Source organism: Microcaecilia unicolor, chromosome 14 (assembly GCF_901765095.1).
Source record: "Microcaecilia unicolor chromosome 14, aMicUni1.1, whole genome shotgun sequence".
NCBI classification, from domain to species: domain Eukaryota; kingdom Metazoa; phylum Chordata; class Amphibia; order Gymnophiona; family Siphonopidae; genus Microcaecilia; species Microcaecilia unicolor.
Genome location: NC_044044.1, coordinates 29,647,915 through 29,666,172, shown reverse-complemented (window position 1 = coordinate 29,666,172; position 18,258 = coordinate 29,647,915). Strand labels below are relative to the sequence as shown.

The 18,258-nt window shown below is 43.1% G+C and overlaps 1 protein-coding gene and 5 gene segments (V, D, J or C); all 6 read right to left on the bottom strand.

Moving 5' to 3' along the window:
* The window catches only part of LOC115457537, a 367,844-nt gene extending 366,185 nt beyond the window's left edge, over positions 1–1,659 (bottom strand). The window contains 2 exon segments of the C gene segment in view: positions 1,141–1,455; positions 1,555–1,659. Of these exon segments, the coding sequence occupies positions 1,141–1,455; positions 1,555–1,600 (361 nt within the window).
* Positions 1–18,258, bottom strand: part of LOC115457532 (immunoglobulin gamma-1 heavy chain-like) — a 428,753-nt gene that overhangs the window by 226,937 nt on the left and 183,558 nt on the right. The gene's annotated exons all lie outside the window — the stretch shown is intronic.
* LOC115457535 overlaps positions 1–18,258 on the bottom strand; it is a 274,317-nt gene that overhangs the window by 191,798 nt on the left and 64,261 nt on the right.
* LOC115457538 overlaps positions 1–18,258 on the bottom strand; it is a 440,220-nt gene that overhangs the window by 403,029 nt on the left and 18,933 nt on the right.
* Positions 1–18,258, bottom strand: part of LOC115457534 — a 344,279-nt gene that overhangs the window by 311,433 nt on the left and 14,588 nt on the right.
* Positions 1–18,258, bottom strand: part of LOC115457536 — a 357,793-nt gene that overhangs the window by 332,377 nt on the left and 7,158 nt on the right.

Sequence of the window (18,258 nt, the reverse complement as noted above, 5' to 3'; positions counted from 1 at the left end):
AGGCTCCATCTAGCCCAGTATCCTGCTTCCAACAGTGGCCAGTCCAGGTTACAAGCCCCAAATTGTTTGGCAGTGGTGATCCTAGGTCAGCTGCCACCCGAGGTGGGGTGCGCAGCGGTGTCTGTCCCCCCAGGATGCAGCATGACACACCCCCCCCGGCGCAATGACACCCCTCCCCGGCACATCAAACCCCCACCGGCGCAATGACACCCCCTTCCCCCCCGGGTGCAGCGGCATCCGTCCCCCCACGGTGCAGCATGACCCTCACCAGTGCAATGACACCCCCTCCCCGGCGCATCAAGCCCCCCCGAGGTGTATTCTTGGCTGCTGGAGGGTGCAGAGAGCAGCCGTGCGCCTGTCTGCTCCACTGGCTCCCTCTGCCCCCCCCCCCAAAATGTGAAAAAATATTTTTCACCAGCCTGTGTGACAGCTTCAGATGTTATAACCAGGTCTGTTAGAGCAGTAGGCTGGTCCCTGGAGTGGGGGACTCAGGACCCTGTCTCCCTCTACCTGTTACACTTGTGAAGGAAACTGTGACCCCCCAAAACTCACTGATACCCTACTGCACCCACATGTAGGTGCCCCTTCACCCACAAGGGCTATTGTAGTGTTGTATAGTTGGGGATAGTGGGTTTTGGAGGGCTCAGGGGACAAGATAAGGGAGCAATGGTGAGATGTGTACCTGGGAGCATTTATATGAAGAGCAGCAGTGCCCCCCTGTGGTGCCCCATTACTCTCCTAGTAAGAATGCCGACCCCCTCCTACATCCCAATGGCTTGATTCTGTATGTCTTGCAATTGTGTAGTTTTTTCTAAAATGGCCAAAATACAAAAACGTACAAAGTGCAAAACCTTGTTCAAATTAAAGGACGACCGTTATCTCTATCCTGAAGGCCCAGTGTTGCTTTTTTTTTTTCTGTTTCTGTTTATGCTTGTATGCTGTTTTTACCCTCTCTTCTGTGACTATTCAGATTTGAGTCATTCAGTACGAAACGCCCACAGTCTGACTTAAAAGTCATATCAAAAATACGCCTCCCCATGCAAGAAAAATGTTTCCTTCTGCTGGTTTGAATGTCCCAGGGGAAAATCAACCTCTTGCAGATTTTGTTTGGGTCACCGATTCCCTCCTCACACTGTGCGTCTCTGGCACAGTAATACGTGGCTGAGTCTTCTGATTTCATGGCCGTCATTTCCAAATAGACCTCATTTTTGACTGTGTCTCTGGAGACGGTTAATTGACTTTGAAGAGAAGAGGTGTAATATTTGCTATTCTGATATACTATACGTGCAATCCATTGCAGTCCCGAACCTGAAGGTTGCCGAATCCAGTCGACCGCAAACATGTTGGTGCTGTCTGTGATGGAGGCTCCGCTGACTTTACAGGTCAGTTTCAGGGTATCCAAAGGCTTCACAACTCCAGGACCAAACTCTTCTAGAGTAATTTGGCAGATGACAGCTGCCAAAATAGGAAAAATCAGTGAATAAGTACCCTAATCCACATTAATCATCATTTTATTAACGGAAACATTGTCTGCTGTCTTCAGAACACACTTACAGGACGTTAGGAACTGAAGAATGAGCAGAGACAATGAGCGCATCATGTTTCTTTCCTTTCCTCACAAACAGCTCGTGAATAGTTGAATGAATTTGATGTGTTCGCCTCCCCCTCGCACCAGTAGACAGACATCCCTCGAGTATTTATGAGGTAATATCAAAGAGACACAATTTGCATTTCACGCACACTGTGGGCAGAGGATACTTAAACCACAGAGAGAACCTGCTTTGTTAAATGGTGCAGAGAAGGGGGACGAAAATGATAAAGGGGATGGGACGACTTCCCTATGAGGAAAGGCTGAAGCGGCTAAGGCTCTTCAGCTTGGAGAAAAGGTGGCTGAGGGAAGATATGATAGAGGTCTATAAAATAATGAGTGGACTGGAACGGGTAGACGTGAAGCATCTGTTTACTCTTTGCAAAAAATACGAGGACTAGGGGGCATGCAATGAAGCTAAAAAGTAGTAAATTTAAAAATAGAGAAAATATTTCTTCACTCAACATGTAATTAAACTCTGGAATTTGTTGCCGGAGAATGTGGTAAAGGCAGTTAGCTTAGCGGGGTTTAAAAAAAAGGTTTGGACGGCTTCTGGGATAAGCAGCATAAAATGTGTTGTACTTTTTGGGATCTTGCCGGGTATTTGTGACCTGGATTGGCCACTGCTGGGAACAGGATGCTGGGCTTGATGGACCTTTGGTCTGTCCCAGTATGGCAACACTTATGTAATGATCACGGTGATTGTTACTGTGCTAGTATAATGGTATTTTATACTACTTATCTGAGAAATAGTGGATTTTCCCCAAGTCCATTTAATAACGGTCTATCGACTTTTCCTTTAGGAAGCTGTCCAAACCTTTTTTTAAACTCCGCTAAGCTAACCGCCTTTACCACATTCTCTGGCAACGAATTCCAGAGTTTAATTACACGTTGAGTGAAGAAAAATTTTCTCCAATTTTGTTTTAAATTTACTACATTATAGCTTCATTGCATGCCCCCTAGTCCTAGTATTTTTGGAAAGCGTGAACAGACACTTCACATCTACCCGTTCAACTCCACTCATTATTTTATAGACCTCTATCATATCTCCCCTCAGCCGCCTTTTCTCCAAGCTGAAGAGCCCTAGCCGCTTTAGCCTTTCCTCATAGGGAAGTCGTCCCATCCCCTTTATCATTTTCGTCACCCTTCTCTGCACCTTTTCTAATTCCACTATATGTTTTTTGAGATGCGGCGACCAGAATTGAACACAATATTCGAGGTGCGGTCGCACCATGGAGCGATACAAAAGCATTATAACATCCTCATTTTTGTTTTCCATTACTTTCCTAATAATACCTAACATTCTATTTGCTTTCATAGCTGCAGCAGTACACTGAGCAGAAGGTTTCAACCGTGCATGCTAATTTATGCATATTAGCAAAATGGCCCCTTAGTATTTTGGTAAAATATGACATTTTCCCTTCAACTTAACCTAGGGGACCTTTTACTAAGCCGTGTAAGCGTCTACACTCACCCAACATGCGCCAAAATGGAGTTATCACACAGCTACCATGTGGCTTTTGCGGTAATTTTTATTTTTGGCATGCGTCCAATATGCGCATCTGAAAAATATTTTTTATTTTCAGATGCGTGTATCGGACACACGTCAAGTGGCATAGCCACAGGTAGGCCTGGGTGGGCCAAGGCCCACCCACTTAGGGCTGAGGCCCACCCAACAGTAGCACACATTTAGTGGTAGCTGGTGGGGATCCCAAGCTCTGCCAGCTGAAGACTTCCCCCTGATGGTAACGAAAATGCTACTCTCCACAATAATGGCACCTGCGCATGCTCGGTTTTCAGTGCATGCTTGCTGCAGACTGCCAAGTTGGAAAGAAGCGTTTTCTCGCCAGCTGAGATATTTTGTGGGTGGTGGTTGAGGGGAGGGGGAGAGAACACTTGGTGCCCACTCACTTCTTGCATAGGCCCCCCCAAAAATCTGTTGTCTGGCTACACCCCTGATGTGCGTAGGTTATTACGGGCCGGTTACTGCACGAGTCTTTACCAGTAGGTCAATGGCTGGTGGTTAAGGTCTCAGAGCCAAAATGGATGCGCAGCAATTTTCATTTTGCTGCATGTCGATTTTTGGCAAAAATAAAAAAAAGGCTTTTTTTTTTTTTTACAGGCGTGCCAAAAAATGGATTGACGTGCACCCAAAACCCACACCTACACTACCGTAAGCCATTTTTCAGCCTGCCATTGTAAAAAGGACCCCCTATTTTGTTACACATAAATTACACTTTCCATATTTTACAAAACTTATTATTTTAAATATTCATTTATTTATTTACGTCAATTTATATACCGTATCTTATCGCTACTGCAAGACAGAACGGTTTACAATTTATAAAAAGAAGCAATACAATAAGTACAAATTGGACAAACATTAGAACTCCAATCATTACAGGAAAGCACTGCAAACCCACAAACTAGCTACATAAGATGAAAAACAGTATGACTCATGATTAGTATACAGGAGAACACCGCAAATACAAAATTAAATACATAATATAATCTACACAGACAAACAATACAGTTTTGATTTAATATATATTACAGATAACCATTTATGACCTTTCTTCCATTATTCTAAATTCTGTTCTACATAATTGATAAAGTAGAAGGTTTTCAAAAGTTTCCGAAAATGAAAGTAAGATTTCTCAAGTCTGATCTCTTTTGGAAGGCCATTCCAAAGAGAGGGAGACAAATAGAAAAAAGCCGAATTCCGTTGCTTTTTATAGTTTGTTGAGCAAAGAAATAATTTTTATTGTTATGTTGTATTATGTTTTGTATGTGGCTTGTTCCTTGCTTAGACTTCTATAGATATAGTGAGTTATAAATAAAGTTTTATTATTATTATTATTATTATGAGGGGTTACTGCTTTAGAATGATAATGGCTAGAAAAAATGTTTCCCTGTGCTGGTTTGACTGTTGCAGGGGGGAAATCAACCTCTTGCAGTTTTAGTTTGGGTCACTGATTCCTTTCTGACACTGTGTGTATCTCACACAGTAATACTTGGCTGTGTCTTCTGCTTTCATGCCCGTCATTTGCAAATAAACCTCATTTTTGGCTGTGTCTCTGGAGGCGGTTAATCGACTTTTAAGAGAAGGGGAATAAGCTTTGTTGTTGTCGTGCCACATGTGCACCAGCCACTCCAGTCCCGAACCTGACGCCTGCCGAACCCAGTCAATTGCGTACATGTTGGTGCTGTCGGTGATGGAGGCTCCGCTGACTTTACAGGTCAGTTTCAGGGTATCCGAGGGCTTCACAAGCTCAGGAGCGAACTCTTTTAGGGTAATCTGGCAGATGACAACTGATTTAAAATAGGAAAATCGGCGAATAAGTACCTGATCCACACCAGACGTCATTTTAATGTCTGAAGAATTCTGTCTGCTGTCTACAGAATATACTTACAGGATGACAGGAACGGAAGAAGGAGAACCGGCAACAAATACATCATATTTCCTTTCTTCACAAACAGACCTTAAACAGTTGGGGGAGGCTATTGTGATTGTCTCAGCCTCACACAGATATGCGTTTAATATTTATAAGCAAATATAGAGAAACCATTTGCATAAGATTCTTAAAAGTCCAGGGCAGTGTATACTTAAAGCAGAGAGAGAACCAGAGGTTTTTAAAACCACTTCTTAAAATGTCTATTGTACAAACTTACCAAGACTTTTAAAAATGTACGTCTACTGACTTTTGAAATAATTTTGAAGAATTTCTCTTGCATAAAATCACAGAATGCATGCAGGTCAGAAATCATCCTAGCAAAAAGGGTAACACAGATCATCAATGCAAAAACAATCCTTCAGATGGAAGATTCCAAAATTGAAACCGGATCCCAACCTGCTGGAGAAAAGAAACTGGAAAAAAAATTAGAAGAGAAATCAGGGACTCGGTATTACTTTGGTGCGTGCGTAAAATTTTCCAGTTAGACGCTAAACACCCAAAAATATACTTCCAGACGCACAAGCAAGGAAAACATAACAAGTAAAGTTGTGTCCAAAGAAATAGCACTTTGTATCCACAACTTGAAGCTCAGTTGAAATAAAATTGAACTAGGATTTCCAGTCCATGTTTAATCTTCAGGCTTAACGATTCAGGAAAACCCTGTTAATGTTTGCACATGATCTGCATCTTAGGTGTATATCTTGATAATCAATTGACATTTAATTCTGAAATTTAATAAGATGCTCTAAGCAGCTACTGGAACTTTAACACATGCTAACTGGTAGAGAGATGGGGCAGAGGCAGGGACCAGGCAGAGGATGAACAGAGAGTGGGTGTGGATTGCACAGTGCAGTCGGCACATAGTGCATAGCGTTTGCCTGCGCTGGTGTAGATGTGTAGATTGGGCACACGCAGGTCCATTTTTCAGCTCACCTGCAAAAAAGAAGCCTTTTTTTTTTTTTTTGCAGCAACATTCAAAATTGGTGTGCATCCATTTTGGGCCTGAGACCTTACCGCCACCCATTGACGTAGCGGTAAAGTCTCACATGTTCACTGGATGGTAATCGTCAGCGTACGTACAATGCTGATTACTGCCCGGTTAGCGCCAGGCACCAGAAATTTTCCGGGGCGCACAGGGGTTGCGTGTAGAAAATGAAATTACCGCCCAGACCAAACGGTAGCCGGGCGGTAACTCAAAATCAACTTGTTTGCTTCCCCCTTAACACCGGTCCTGCAGGTAAGGGCTTTAAAGCTTGGAAAAAAGACGTCTGAGAAGGGATATGATAAAAATTTATGAAACCATGAAGGAATGGTTGTTCACCCTTTCAAACAGCCGTAAAGCAAGAGGAAACTCCATGAAACCAACTGGAAGATGCCTATGCGGAACCCATTGTATAATGGAAACCAGGGCACTGATGTTCACAATAGTTGTGTACACAGAAATTTGCACACATATGTCCTGGGCTTGATCACTTACAACTGTCATTTGTTCTGCAAATTGAAAATCAACATAAACATAGTAAGATGAGTAACATAGTAGATGACGGCAGAGAAAGACCTGCACGGTCCATCCAGTCTGCCCAACAAGATAAACTCATATGTGCTACTTTATGTGTATACCTGACCTTGATTTGTATCTGCCATTTTCAGGGCACAGACTGTAGAAGTCTGCCCAGCACTAGCCCCACCCCCCACCGTCTCTGCCACCCAATCTCCGCTAAGGTTCTGAGGATCCCTTCCTTCTGAACAGGATTCCTTTATATTTATCCCACACATGTTTGAATTCTGGTACCGTTTTCATTTCCACCACCTCCCGCGGGAGGGCATTCCAAGCATCCACTACTCTCTCCGTGAAAAAATACTTCCTGACATCTTTCCTGAGTCTGCCCCCCTTCAATCTCATTTCATGTCCTCTCGTTCTACTGCCTTCCCATCTCCGGAAAAGGTTCGTTTGCAGATTAATACCTTTCAAATATTTGAACGTCTGTATCCTATCACCCCTGTTTCTCCTTTCCTCCAGGGTATACATGTTCAGGTCAGCAAGTCTCTCCTCAGACGTCTTGTAATGCAAATCCCATACCATTCTCGTAGCTTTTCTTTGCACCGCTTCAATTCTTTTTACATCCTTCGCAAGATATGGCCTCCAAAACTGAACACAATACTCCAGGTGGGGCCTCACCAACGACTTATACAGGGGCATCAACACCCCCTTTCTTCTGCTGGTCACACCTCTCTCTATACAGCCTAACAACCTTCTAGCTACGGCCACCGCCTTGTCACCCTGTTTCGTCGCCTTCAGATCCTCAGATACTATCACCCCACGATCCCTCTCCCCGTCCGTACATATCAGACTCTCACCGTGGAATCTGCTGCTGGAGAATGAGATCAAGGCGACCAACATAGGATTGAACACGTTCTTGGAGGAAAATCCATACAAGACTTGGGGAAAGCCATCACTACTCTTTTGGAAGGAGTTTGAAATCTGATCTACACAGTGGCGTACCAAGGGGGGGGGGCAGTCCGCCCCGGGTGCACGCTTCTGGGGGGGGGGGGTGCCGAGCGCCTGTCGGCTCCGCTCGTTCCCTGCTCCCTCTGCCCCGGAACAGGTTACTTCCTGTTCCGGGACAGAGGGAGCAGGGAGCGAGCGGAGCCAACAGGTGCGCGGCACTCCCCCCCAGCAGGTAAAAATGCTCCCGGGGGGGGGGGGGATCGGCGATCCACCCCGGGTGGCAGCCAACCTAGGAACGCCACTGGACCTACATTTTGGGATTTGCCTGGTATTTTTGACCCAGACTGGTTTATTGTCTGATGCAGGCTGAAGGGCTTGATAGACTTCAGTCTGACTCAGCAGAGCTTATTTACATTCATCTGATAAATGAGACCTATAATCAGCAATGAACAAATACATTCTCAAAATTCACACGTTCTTTCTTTCACTGCTAATTCTCATCCTGTTTTGTAAAACCGAGGTCATGCTTTGTATTTATCTCTGTTCTTCAGGTATATTTTATGCAACTGTAATTAGCTCTGCACAACTTGGTATGAAAAAGGCAACAATGTATCCCCTAGAAAATGTAGCAACAAAATAAAATTCAAGAAAGGAAACAAAGACTCTTTAAAACAAACAAAGCAAGCTAAGAAACCTGAAGCAAAGGCAAGCACAATCTTCGTAAAATGTAGTCAGACTTAAAGCAGATAATCAGTTCTGTGATTGTTCCAAAGCCAAGTTAGAAACTGAAAAGAGGACATGGTTCTCCGCGGTGGATTTTTGGCTTCAGTTTATGTTCAGGTCTCTCCTTCCTTTCTCACACTGTGTGTCTTGCACAGTAATATGTGGCCGTGTCCTCAGGGCTGGTGCTGCTCAGTTGCAAATAGATCTCATTTTTGCCTGTGTCTCTGGTAATGGATAACCGGCTTTGGAATGATTGGGAATAAGCTGTGCTTCCACCACCCCATATAATTCCCATCCATTCCAGCCCTTTCCGAGGAGGCTGCCGGATCCAGCTCGAGCCATAACTGCTCACTGAATAACCAGTGATTTTACAGGTCAGTCTGAGAGTCTCCGAGGGCTTCAAAACTTCAGAGGCAGGTTGATTCAGGACAATTTCAGACAAGACGCCTTAAGAGAAAGAAAAAAAAAATATCTGTATCAGAACAGAGTAAAGGAATCTATATTGATTATAAAGGTGACATTTTCCAAGTATAATGGAAATACTTACCTTGTACAACATACAGTAGAAATGTGAGAATAAAGACCAGATTCATGTTATAAATCTACGAATGAACATAAAGATGAAGAATCTACAGTAACTTGAGATCTGACAGAATAAACAACAGAGGAAAAGTCAATATTTAACGGAGAATCTGAAAGGATGAATTTGCATATGAAAATTCAAATGACCTAAGTTGAAAAGCAGGGTTGGATGCGGGTTGAGACACCTGATACATGTGACACTATATTACAGCTGTGGTACACTGCAGACCCTATATAACATGGCTCAATCTCTTACAATGCGGTCAAGGAGTGGACCCCTTTTTCTATTTGCTATTACTTATCATTCTTTGGGCCCCCATACAACACGGATTCACTTATAATACGGTCGAATATCTTGGACCCCAACATCTGCGTTAAATGGAGTCTATGTTGTATTTATTTCTGTTTGGTTAAGGTCTCCTATGATTTTAGTTTCTTCAGTGGATTTTTTTTAGATGATTAGATGATTGATTACCCCATGTTTTATAACCCCTACCAAATCTCTATTTTCAATCACATTCCAACACACATAACCCAGTCATTTCAGCCACAGTTATAGGCTGCTATCTATTCAATGGAGCAATCATGGGATCCAAATCTGGCCACTAGGTGTCAGCATTGCATGTGTGGGTCTTCCTCTCTCCCTGTGGGGTCCTTTTACTAAGGTGCACTGAAAAAAAATGGCCTGCGCTGGTTTAGACATGTGTATTGGATGCGCGCAGGTCCATTTTTCAGCGCGCCTGCAAAAAAGGCCTTTTTATTTTTGGCCGAAAATGGACGTGAGGCAAAATGAAAACTGTCTCGTGTCCATTTTGGGCCTGAGACCTTACTGCCACCACCAATTGGCTTAGCAGTAAGGTCTCACACGCTAACTGGGCGGTAATCATCGGTGCACGTACAATGCCGATTACCGCCTGTTTAGCGCCACGTGCCGTAAAATATTTTTTATTTTCCGGCATGTGTTGCGGACGTGCATACAACATGAAATTACTGCCTGGGCCACGTGGCAGCCGGGCAGTGGTTCAAAATTGATGCACGTAGGACACGCGTATGCGCCTACTCAACTACACAGCTTAGTAAAAGGGCCCCTGAGTCTGTACATTCTAGGCCAGACTCCACCCGCACAGGCAGTGGAAGGAAAGACCATAAAAAAAACAATCCTGGATCCTCTGTAGGTCAGTACAAAACCCTGCCACTGAGTTCCTACAGGATCCTTAATCTGTGCGGCTAGGAAAGCGAACAGAATGTTGGGTATTATTAGGAAAGGTATGGAAAACAGGTGTGAGGATGTTATAATGCCGCTGTATCGCTCCATGGCACCTTGTGTATTGTGTTCAATTCTGGTCGCCGCATCTCAAGAAAGATATAGTAGAATTGGAAAAGGTGCAGCAAAGGGCGACTAAAATGATAGCGGGGATGGGACAACTTCCATATGAAGAAAGACTAAGGAGGCTAGGGCTTTTCAGCTTGGAGAAGAGACGGCTGAGGGGAGACATGATAGAGGTATATAAAATAATGAGTGGAGTGGAACAGGTGGATGTGAAGCGTCTGTTCACACTTTCCAAAAATACTAGGACTAGGGGGCATGCGATGAAACTACAGTGTAGTAAATTTAAAACAAATCGGAGAAAAGTTTTCTTCACCCAACGCATAATTAAACCCTGGAATTAGTTGCTGCAGAACGTGGTGAAGGCGGTTAGCTTAGCAGAGTTTAAAAAGGGGTTAGACGGTTTCCTAAAGGACAAGTCCATAAACCACTACTAAATGGACTTGGGAAAAATCCACAATTCCAGGAATAACATGTATAGAATGTTTGTACGTTTGGGAAGCTTGCCAGGTGCGCTTGGCCTGGATTGGCAGCTGTCGTGGACAGGATGCTGGGCTCGATGGACGTTTGGTCTTTTCCCAGTGTGGCATTACTTATCTACTTATATGTTTTTTTTTTATTTGAATTGTAAAATTACATTTTTCAAAATATAATCATAACAGTTCAGATAACCAGCAACAAAGCTTAACAGTCCCATTATCCAGCAGACCCTACACTTAGCCAAACTTTTCCCTCCAACCCAAGTACCATCTAAAGCCCCACTCCTACCCTGATTACCTCCTACGAAGCTGTCATTTCCACAGTAAGACTGTTTTATGGAGTTCTCATGCAATTTCAGAGAAAAGAAGTAATATTTCCAGTGTAATTTCAGATGAAATTAGTAACTTATAATGTTTCCAGTGTAATTTTATCAAAACATAGGCAGCTTAAAGCAGATATGGAATTTTGTGTAGGTGAGATGAGTTTGGACAGTGAAATGAAAGGAGAATTATGAGGCGTGAAACAGGCTGGAAAGATTCTTCTGTTAAAACATTGCTTCAGTTTATGTTCAGGTCTCTCCTTCCTTTCTCACACTGTGTCTCTTGCACAGTAATATGTGGCCGTGTCCTCAGGGCTGGTGCTGCTCAGTTGCAAATAGATCTCATTTTTGCCTGTGTCTCTGGTAATGGATAACCGGCTTTGGAATGATTGGGAATAAGCTGTGCTTCCACCACTCCATATAACTCCCATCCATTCCAGCCCTTTCTGAGGAGGCTGCCGGATCCAGCTCGAGGCATAACTGCTCACTGAATAACCAGTGATTTTACAGGTCAGTCTGAGAGTTTCCAAGGGCTTCAAAACTTCAGAGGCAGGTTGATGCAGGACAATTTCAGACAAGACGCCTTAAGAGAGAGAAAAAAAATTATCTGTATCAGAACAGAGTAAAGGAATCTATATTGATTATAAAGGTGCCATTTTCAAAGTATAATGGAAATACTTACCTTGTACAACATACAGTAGAAATGTGAGAATAAAGACCAGATTCATGTTATAAATCTACGAATGAACATAAAGATGAAGAATCTACAGTAACTTGAGATCTGACAGAATAAACAACAGAGGAAAAGTCAATATTTAACGGAGAATCTGAAAGGATGAATTTGCATATGAAAATGCAAATGACATGAGATCAAAAGCGGGGATTGAGCGCCCGGGGGACTCTCTGGAGCAAATGATAACTGCCCTGAGTTATTGGGTTTCCTTATGATGCAGATCCAGCTGGGACCTACAGACAGGAGACCAGGCTACAGTCAATAACTTTAACAACCACTGGAATATCTTGAGTGAAAACCAAAGCTATTTGCAAATAACTGAAATGTTAGTCTCACTCAAATTGTTGGCAAAAATCTGATCTCAGCTCTTTAAAGGTAGAGTTGTTTGGAATCAAGATTTTTCTTAATTAAATTAATCAAACGTCAATCACTGTTACCTTATTTGAAGTAGAAATTAACAGGATACAACTGCAAAGCTGGTGTGGGAACTGTTGGCGGACCTGCCCAACATTTTCCTGTACAGTTGCTAAACATTAAAAGACTAGTGGAACCATGCTCGTTTGCTCGACAATGAAGGCTGTCACGTAAACTTTTTTTTTTTTTCTCTCTCTCTCCCCTGCCCTGCCCTCTATGTCCAGCAATTTTTCCTCTTCCCTGCCCTCCCATCCCATTCAGGATGTGTCGGAAAATGATTTCTTCCACATGTTCCAAGGGTGACAACTGAGAAAAAAAAATTGTTTATTGCCAAGACAGCTAAATGTATATCATTCCCTTAAATATTTTTAATATGTTGCATCCAAAGAGGGTGAGCTTGCTCTTCTCTGTGCATTAAATTGCAGTCAATAACATAGTAACATAGTAAATGACGGCAGATAAAGACCTGCACTGTCCATCCAGTCTGCCCAACAAGATAAACTCATTTTACATGGGATGTGATACTTTATACCCGAGTTTGATTTGTCCTTGTCATTCTCAAGGCACAGACCGTAGAAGTCTACCCAGCACTCTTCTTGTACTAAGTTCTAATGCTAACGATGAAGTCCCTTAAAATTTACACTCAAGCCCCCGTGCCTACCTATTCCGTCATGATCAGGGCGTAGACCGTAGAAGTCTGCCCAGCATTGTTCTTGTACCAAAAGTTCTGAAGATTCTGGAATCCTAAAGAGTTACAAGATTCTGGAATCCCAATTAGTAGCAACATTCCATGCAGAACCCCAAAGAGTAACATAGTAAATGATGGCAGATAAAGACCTGCACTGTCCATCCAGTCTGCCCAACAAGATAAACTCATTTTACATGGGATGTGATACTTTATACCCGAGTTTGATTTGTCCTTGCCATTCTCAGGGCACAGACTGTAGAAGTCTGCCCAGCATTGTTCTTGTACCAAAAGTTCTGAAGATTCTGGAATCCTAAAGAGTTACAAGATTCTGGAATCCCAATTAGTAGCAACATTCCATGCAGAACCCCAAAGAGTAACATAGTAAATGACGGCAGATAAAGACCTGAACGGTCCATCCAGTCTGCCCAACAAGATACTTTATATGTATATACCCGAGTTTGATTTGTCCTTGCCATTCTCAGTGCACAGACCGTAGAAGACTACCCAGCACTGTTCTTTTACTAAGTTCTGGAGCTAACATCGAAGCCCCTTAAGATTCACACTCCAGCCCATCCCTATCTTTATGAACTATAATATCCTGGGGAAAAAAACGAGGGACCCAATATTTGAGCTCTTCTCCTGAGCTTCTAAGGGGTCCTTTTGCTAAAATGCATTAAAGGGCAGATGATCGAAAGCCCCGCTGTTCCAAACAGCGCTCTAAAAATAGCGCTGGAACAGCGTGGGGGCTTTACCGCTCTTATGATCAGAGATAATAGCATGCAAACTTTCAATAGTGTTACCCGGATAACTATGCATTTAAACTTAGGCTGGCCTTTTAGCTTGAGATAAAATAAAGTCGCAAACCTCCACAGCTCTGTGCCAGGAGACTGTAACCAGGACCACTAGACCTTGTTCCTAACCAGGTGCTGCTTTAAGACAGATGTTGTAAAATATAGTGAGAGAAGGGGGAAGGCTTGGAGAAAAGGCGGCTGAGGGGAGATATGATACAGGTCTATAAAATAATGAGTGGAGTTGAACGGGTAGATGTGACGCATCTGTTCACGCTTTCCCAAAATACTAGGACTAGGGGGCATGTGACGAAGCTACAATGTAGTAAATTTAAAACGAATCGGAGAAAATGTTTCTTCACTCAACGTGTAATTAAACTCTGGAATTCGTTGCCAGAGAATGTGGTAAAGGCGGTTAGCTTAGCGGAGTTTAAAAAGGTTTGGACGGCTTCCTAATGGAAAAGTCCATAGACCGTTATTAAATGGACTTGAAGAAAATCCACTATTTCTGGGAAAAGCAGTATAAAATGTTTTGTACTTTTTTGGGATCTTGCCAGGTATTTGTGACCTGGATTGGCAACTGTTGGAAACAGAATGCTGGGCTTGATGGATGTTTGGTCTGTCCCAGTATGGCCGTACTTATGTAAGGCTTGGGTTGAGATTTGATACCCTGCCTTTCTGTGGTTACAATCAATGTGGTTTACATATTATATACAGGTACTTATTTTGTACCTGGGGCAATGGAAGGTTAAGAGCGTCTTTTACCAAGCTAAACTCATGTTTTTAGTGCATGCTAAATTTTATGGGTGTGCTAAATGTTAGAGACGCCAATGCATTCCTAAGGGTGTCTCTAACGTCTAGTGTGGCCAGAATTTTAGTGTGCACTAAAAACGTGAGCGCGCCTTAGTAAACGACACCCTTAGTGACTTGCTCACAGTCACAAGTGGCTGCAGTGGGAATTGAGCCCTGTTCCCTCGGCTGCCAGGTCTCTGCACTAAGCATTAGGATACGCCGTGCTGTTCATAAGAGACATTCTTTTATTTTACAAAATAAAATAGATTAACAGCTTCATGACAAGAGCTCTGACAGCCAAGATTAAGGATGTCAAGAAAGGGAGTACTGCATATTTAACAACTAAAACATCTTTAAAATGGATGAAATGTTTCCAGTGTAATTTTATCAAAATTTAGGCAGCTTAAAGCAAATATGGAATTTTGTGAAGGTGAGATGAGTTTGCACAGTGAAATAAAGGAGAATTATGAGGCGTGAAACAGGCTGGAAAGATTCTTCTGTTAAAACATTGCTTCAATTTATGTTCAGGTCTCTCCTTCCTTTCTCACACTGTGCCTCTTGCACAGTAATATGTGGCCGTGTCCTCAGGGCCAGTGCTGCTCAGTTGCAAATAGATCTCGTTTTTGCCTGTGTCTCTGGTAATGGATAACCGGCTTTGGAATGATTGGGAATAAGCTGTGCCTCCAGGACTCCCTATAACTCCCATCCATTCTAGCCCTTTCCGAGGAGGCTGCCGGATCCAGCTCGAGGCATAACTGCTCACTGAATAACCAGTGATTTTACAGGTCAGTCTGAGAGTCTCCGAGGGCTTCAAAACTTCAGAGGCCGGTTGATTCAGGACAATTTCAGACAAGACGCCTTAAGAGAAAGAAAAAAAAATATCTGTATCAGAACAGAGTAAAGGAATCTATATTGATTATAAAGGTGACATTTTCCAAGTATAATGGAAATACTTACCTTGTACAACATACAGTAAAAATGTGAGAATAAAGACCAGATTCATGTTATAAATCTACGAATGAACATAAAGATGAAGAATCTACAGTAACTTGAGATCTGACAGAATAAACAACAAAGGAAAAGTCAATATTTAACGGAGAATCTGAAAGGATGAATTTGCATATGAAAATTCAAATGACCTAAGTTGAAAAGCAGGGTTGGATGCGGGTTGAGACACCTGATATATGTGACACTGTATTAAAGCAGTGGTACACTGCAGACCCTATATAACATGGCTCAATCTCTTACAATGCGGTCAAGGGGTGGACCCCTTTTTTTTCTATTTGCTATTACTTATCAGGGGAAGGAGGGAATGGGACTTGATATACCGCCTTTCTGAGGTTTTTGCAACTACATTCAAAGCGATTTACGTATATTCAGGTACTTATTTTGTACCAGGGGCAATGGAGGGTTAAGTGACACTTGCCCAGAGTCACAAGGAGCTGCAGTGGGAATCTAACTCAGTTCCCCAGGATCAAAGTCCACTGCACTAACCACTAGGCTACTCCTCCACTCATTCCACCAATAAGAGCCAACCTCATCAGTGATGTCACAATGGCTTGATTGCCCGATATTTGGCTCACTTCTGATATTGTGATGTCATAAGGGAAAGGGAAATGGGACTTGATATACCGCCTTTTGGAAGTTTTTGCAACTAGGTTTACATATATTCAGGTACTTATTTTGTACCAGGGGCAATGGAGGGTTAAGTGACTTGCCCAGAGTCACAAGGAGCTGCAGTGGGAATCGAATCCAGTTCCCCAGGATCAAAGTCCACAGCACTAACCACTAGGCTACTCCTCCACACTATCATTCTTTGGGCCCCCATGTAACACAGATTCAGGTATAAGGCGGCAAATATCTTGGACCCCAACATCAGAGTTTTATGGAGTCTAGTTGTATTTATTTCTTTTTGGTGAAGATCTCCTATGATTTTAGTTTCTTCAGTGGATTTTTCTTGATCACATGTCAATTAGACGATTGATTACCCCATGTTTTTTTTTTAATCACATTCCAACTCACATAACCCAGTCATTGTAACCACAGTTATTGGCTGCCATCTAGTCACTATGTTAGTCAAGGGAATTCTTTCTAGAACCTTGCAATCATGAGATCCAAAGCTGGCCACTAGGTGTCAGCGTTGCATGTCTGAATCTGTGAATGCTGCTTCTGTGCATCCTGGCCGAGACCCGCCCAGGGAGCGATAGTGGTGACCGTGAAATTAATTACAGATCCTCTGCACCACAGTGCACAGCCCTGCCACTGTGTCATTACAGCAATGTTAGTCTATGCTTTTCAATTTGAACTGTAAATTATAGGCCCCTTTTACCAATCTGCGGCAAAAGGGGGCCTGTGCTGGTGTCGGTGCGTGTTATTGACACTAGCCGAGAATCCCCTTTTACCGCAGTGGGAAAAAAGGGTAGGTCTTTCCTTTCTGTAGGAAATGGCCATGCGGCAAGTAAAGCACTTGCTATTTGGCTATTTCATGGGCAAGCCCTTACGTCCACGCATTGAGGCGGTGGTAAGGGCTCCCACGCTAACCTGGCAGCAACTGACACTGCCCGATGACCGCTGGGTACACACCGGTACTACAAATATAAATATATTTTTGTAGCGCCAGATATGACGGCGCATTGGGGGTGGGAAGAACCACCGGGCTGCCCGGGGGTACTTCCTTTTTAGCGAGTGCTAAGCCTGCCTTGGGCTTACCGCCCCTTTGTAAAATGGGCCCATATTTTTCAAAATATAATCATAACAACTTAGATAAACACAAACAACCCAAAATATAATCATAACAACCCAAATAACAAACACAAACAATCCTTTTATCTAGCTGAGTGTAGGCTTAAGCCAATTTTTCTCTTCAACCCAAGTCCCTCTGCAAAGTGGTCCTTTGCATTGTAAGACTATTTTGTGTTATTCTCATATATTAGATCCCACCCACACAGGGGGCACTCAGTGGTTCCTTCAGCCCCCCTTGTCCCCCTGGAATGCACTTAAGCAACAGCTTCCTCCAATGTAACTCCCCTCCTTTCCCCTGGGTCTCTCAAAATGTAACTTAAGTCAATGTTTGATTGTCCTTTTTCTTTTTTTTTTTCCGTTCAGGCTGGTAAAATGTTTCCAAACATCTGAATCTATCTTTGCAGCTGACAGACTATTTATTCAGTAGTCCGTTGGTCTGTATGTTTATCTGGCTGCTGAAATAGAAACCAGCATTTTTTTTTAATTCTCTGTTGAAGGGGGGCTTCATTATTTTCTGGTGTTGATCTCATTCTTGGGTGTGAGTGACATCTAGTGGGTCCCATTGGACTTTCCATCTCAGGTAATAATGTGTGTTTGTCTGAGATCATAATTTCAGAACCTGGAGCCGCCATTAATAGACAGAGGGAACAGGGATCGGAGAATGAATTCTGTCTGTCCATCTTTGTAAAGGACACATTTTTCTAAGCTCAAGTCTCTCCAGACCCATCAGTTGCATCCGAATTTATACTTTGCCGTGATCTTGTATGATAAAGGGCAAGGAATTGAATCCCAAATCCCAACACATTTAATTTAAACAATAATTAACGAAATTACATTGGGCTAATCTTCAGTAAGGTTTGAAGTTGATAGAATTTCCGGCCATTCAGGTTGCAGAATTTACATCTCAAAATACTAGATAAATAATTAATACTGAATATAATGATGCGGTAGCCGTGTTAGTCCACCTTTAAAGGTAATAAATAGAATAAACAGTGGCATAGCAAGGGCGGTGGGGGCAGTCCGTCCCGGGTGCACGCCGCTGGAGGGGTGCAGAGAGCAGCCACATGCCTGTCGGCTCCGCTGTTTCCCTGCTCCCTCTGCCCCGGAACAGGTTACTTCCTGTTCCGGGGCAGAGGGAGGTGGCTGCTCCCAGCAGCCAAGAATGCACCCGGGGGAGG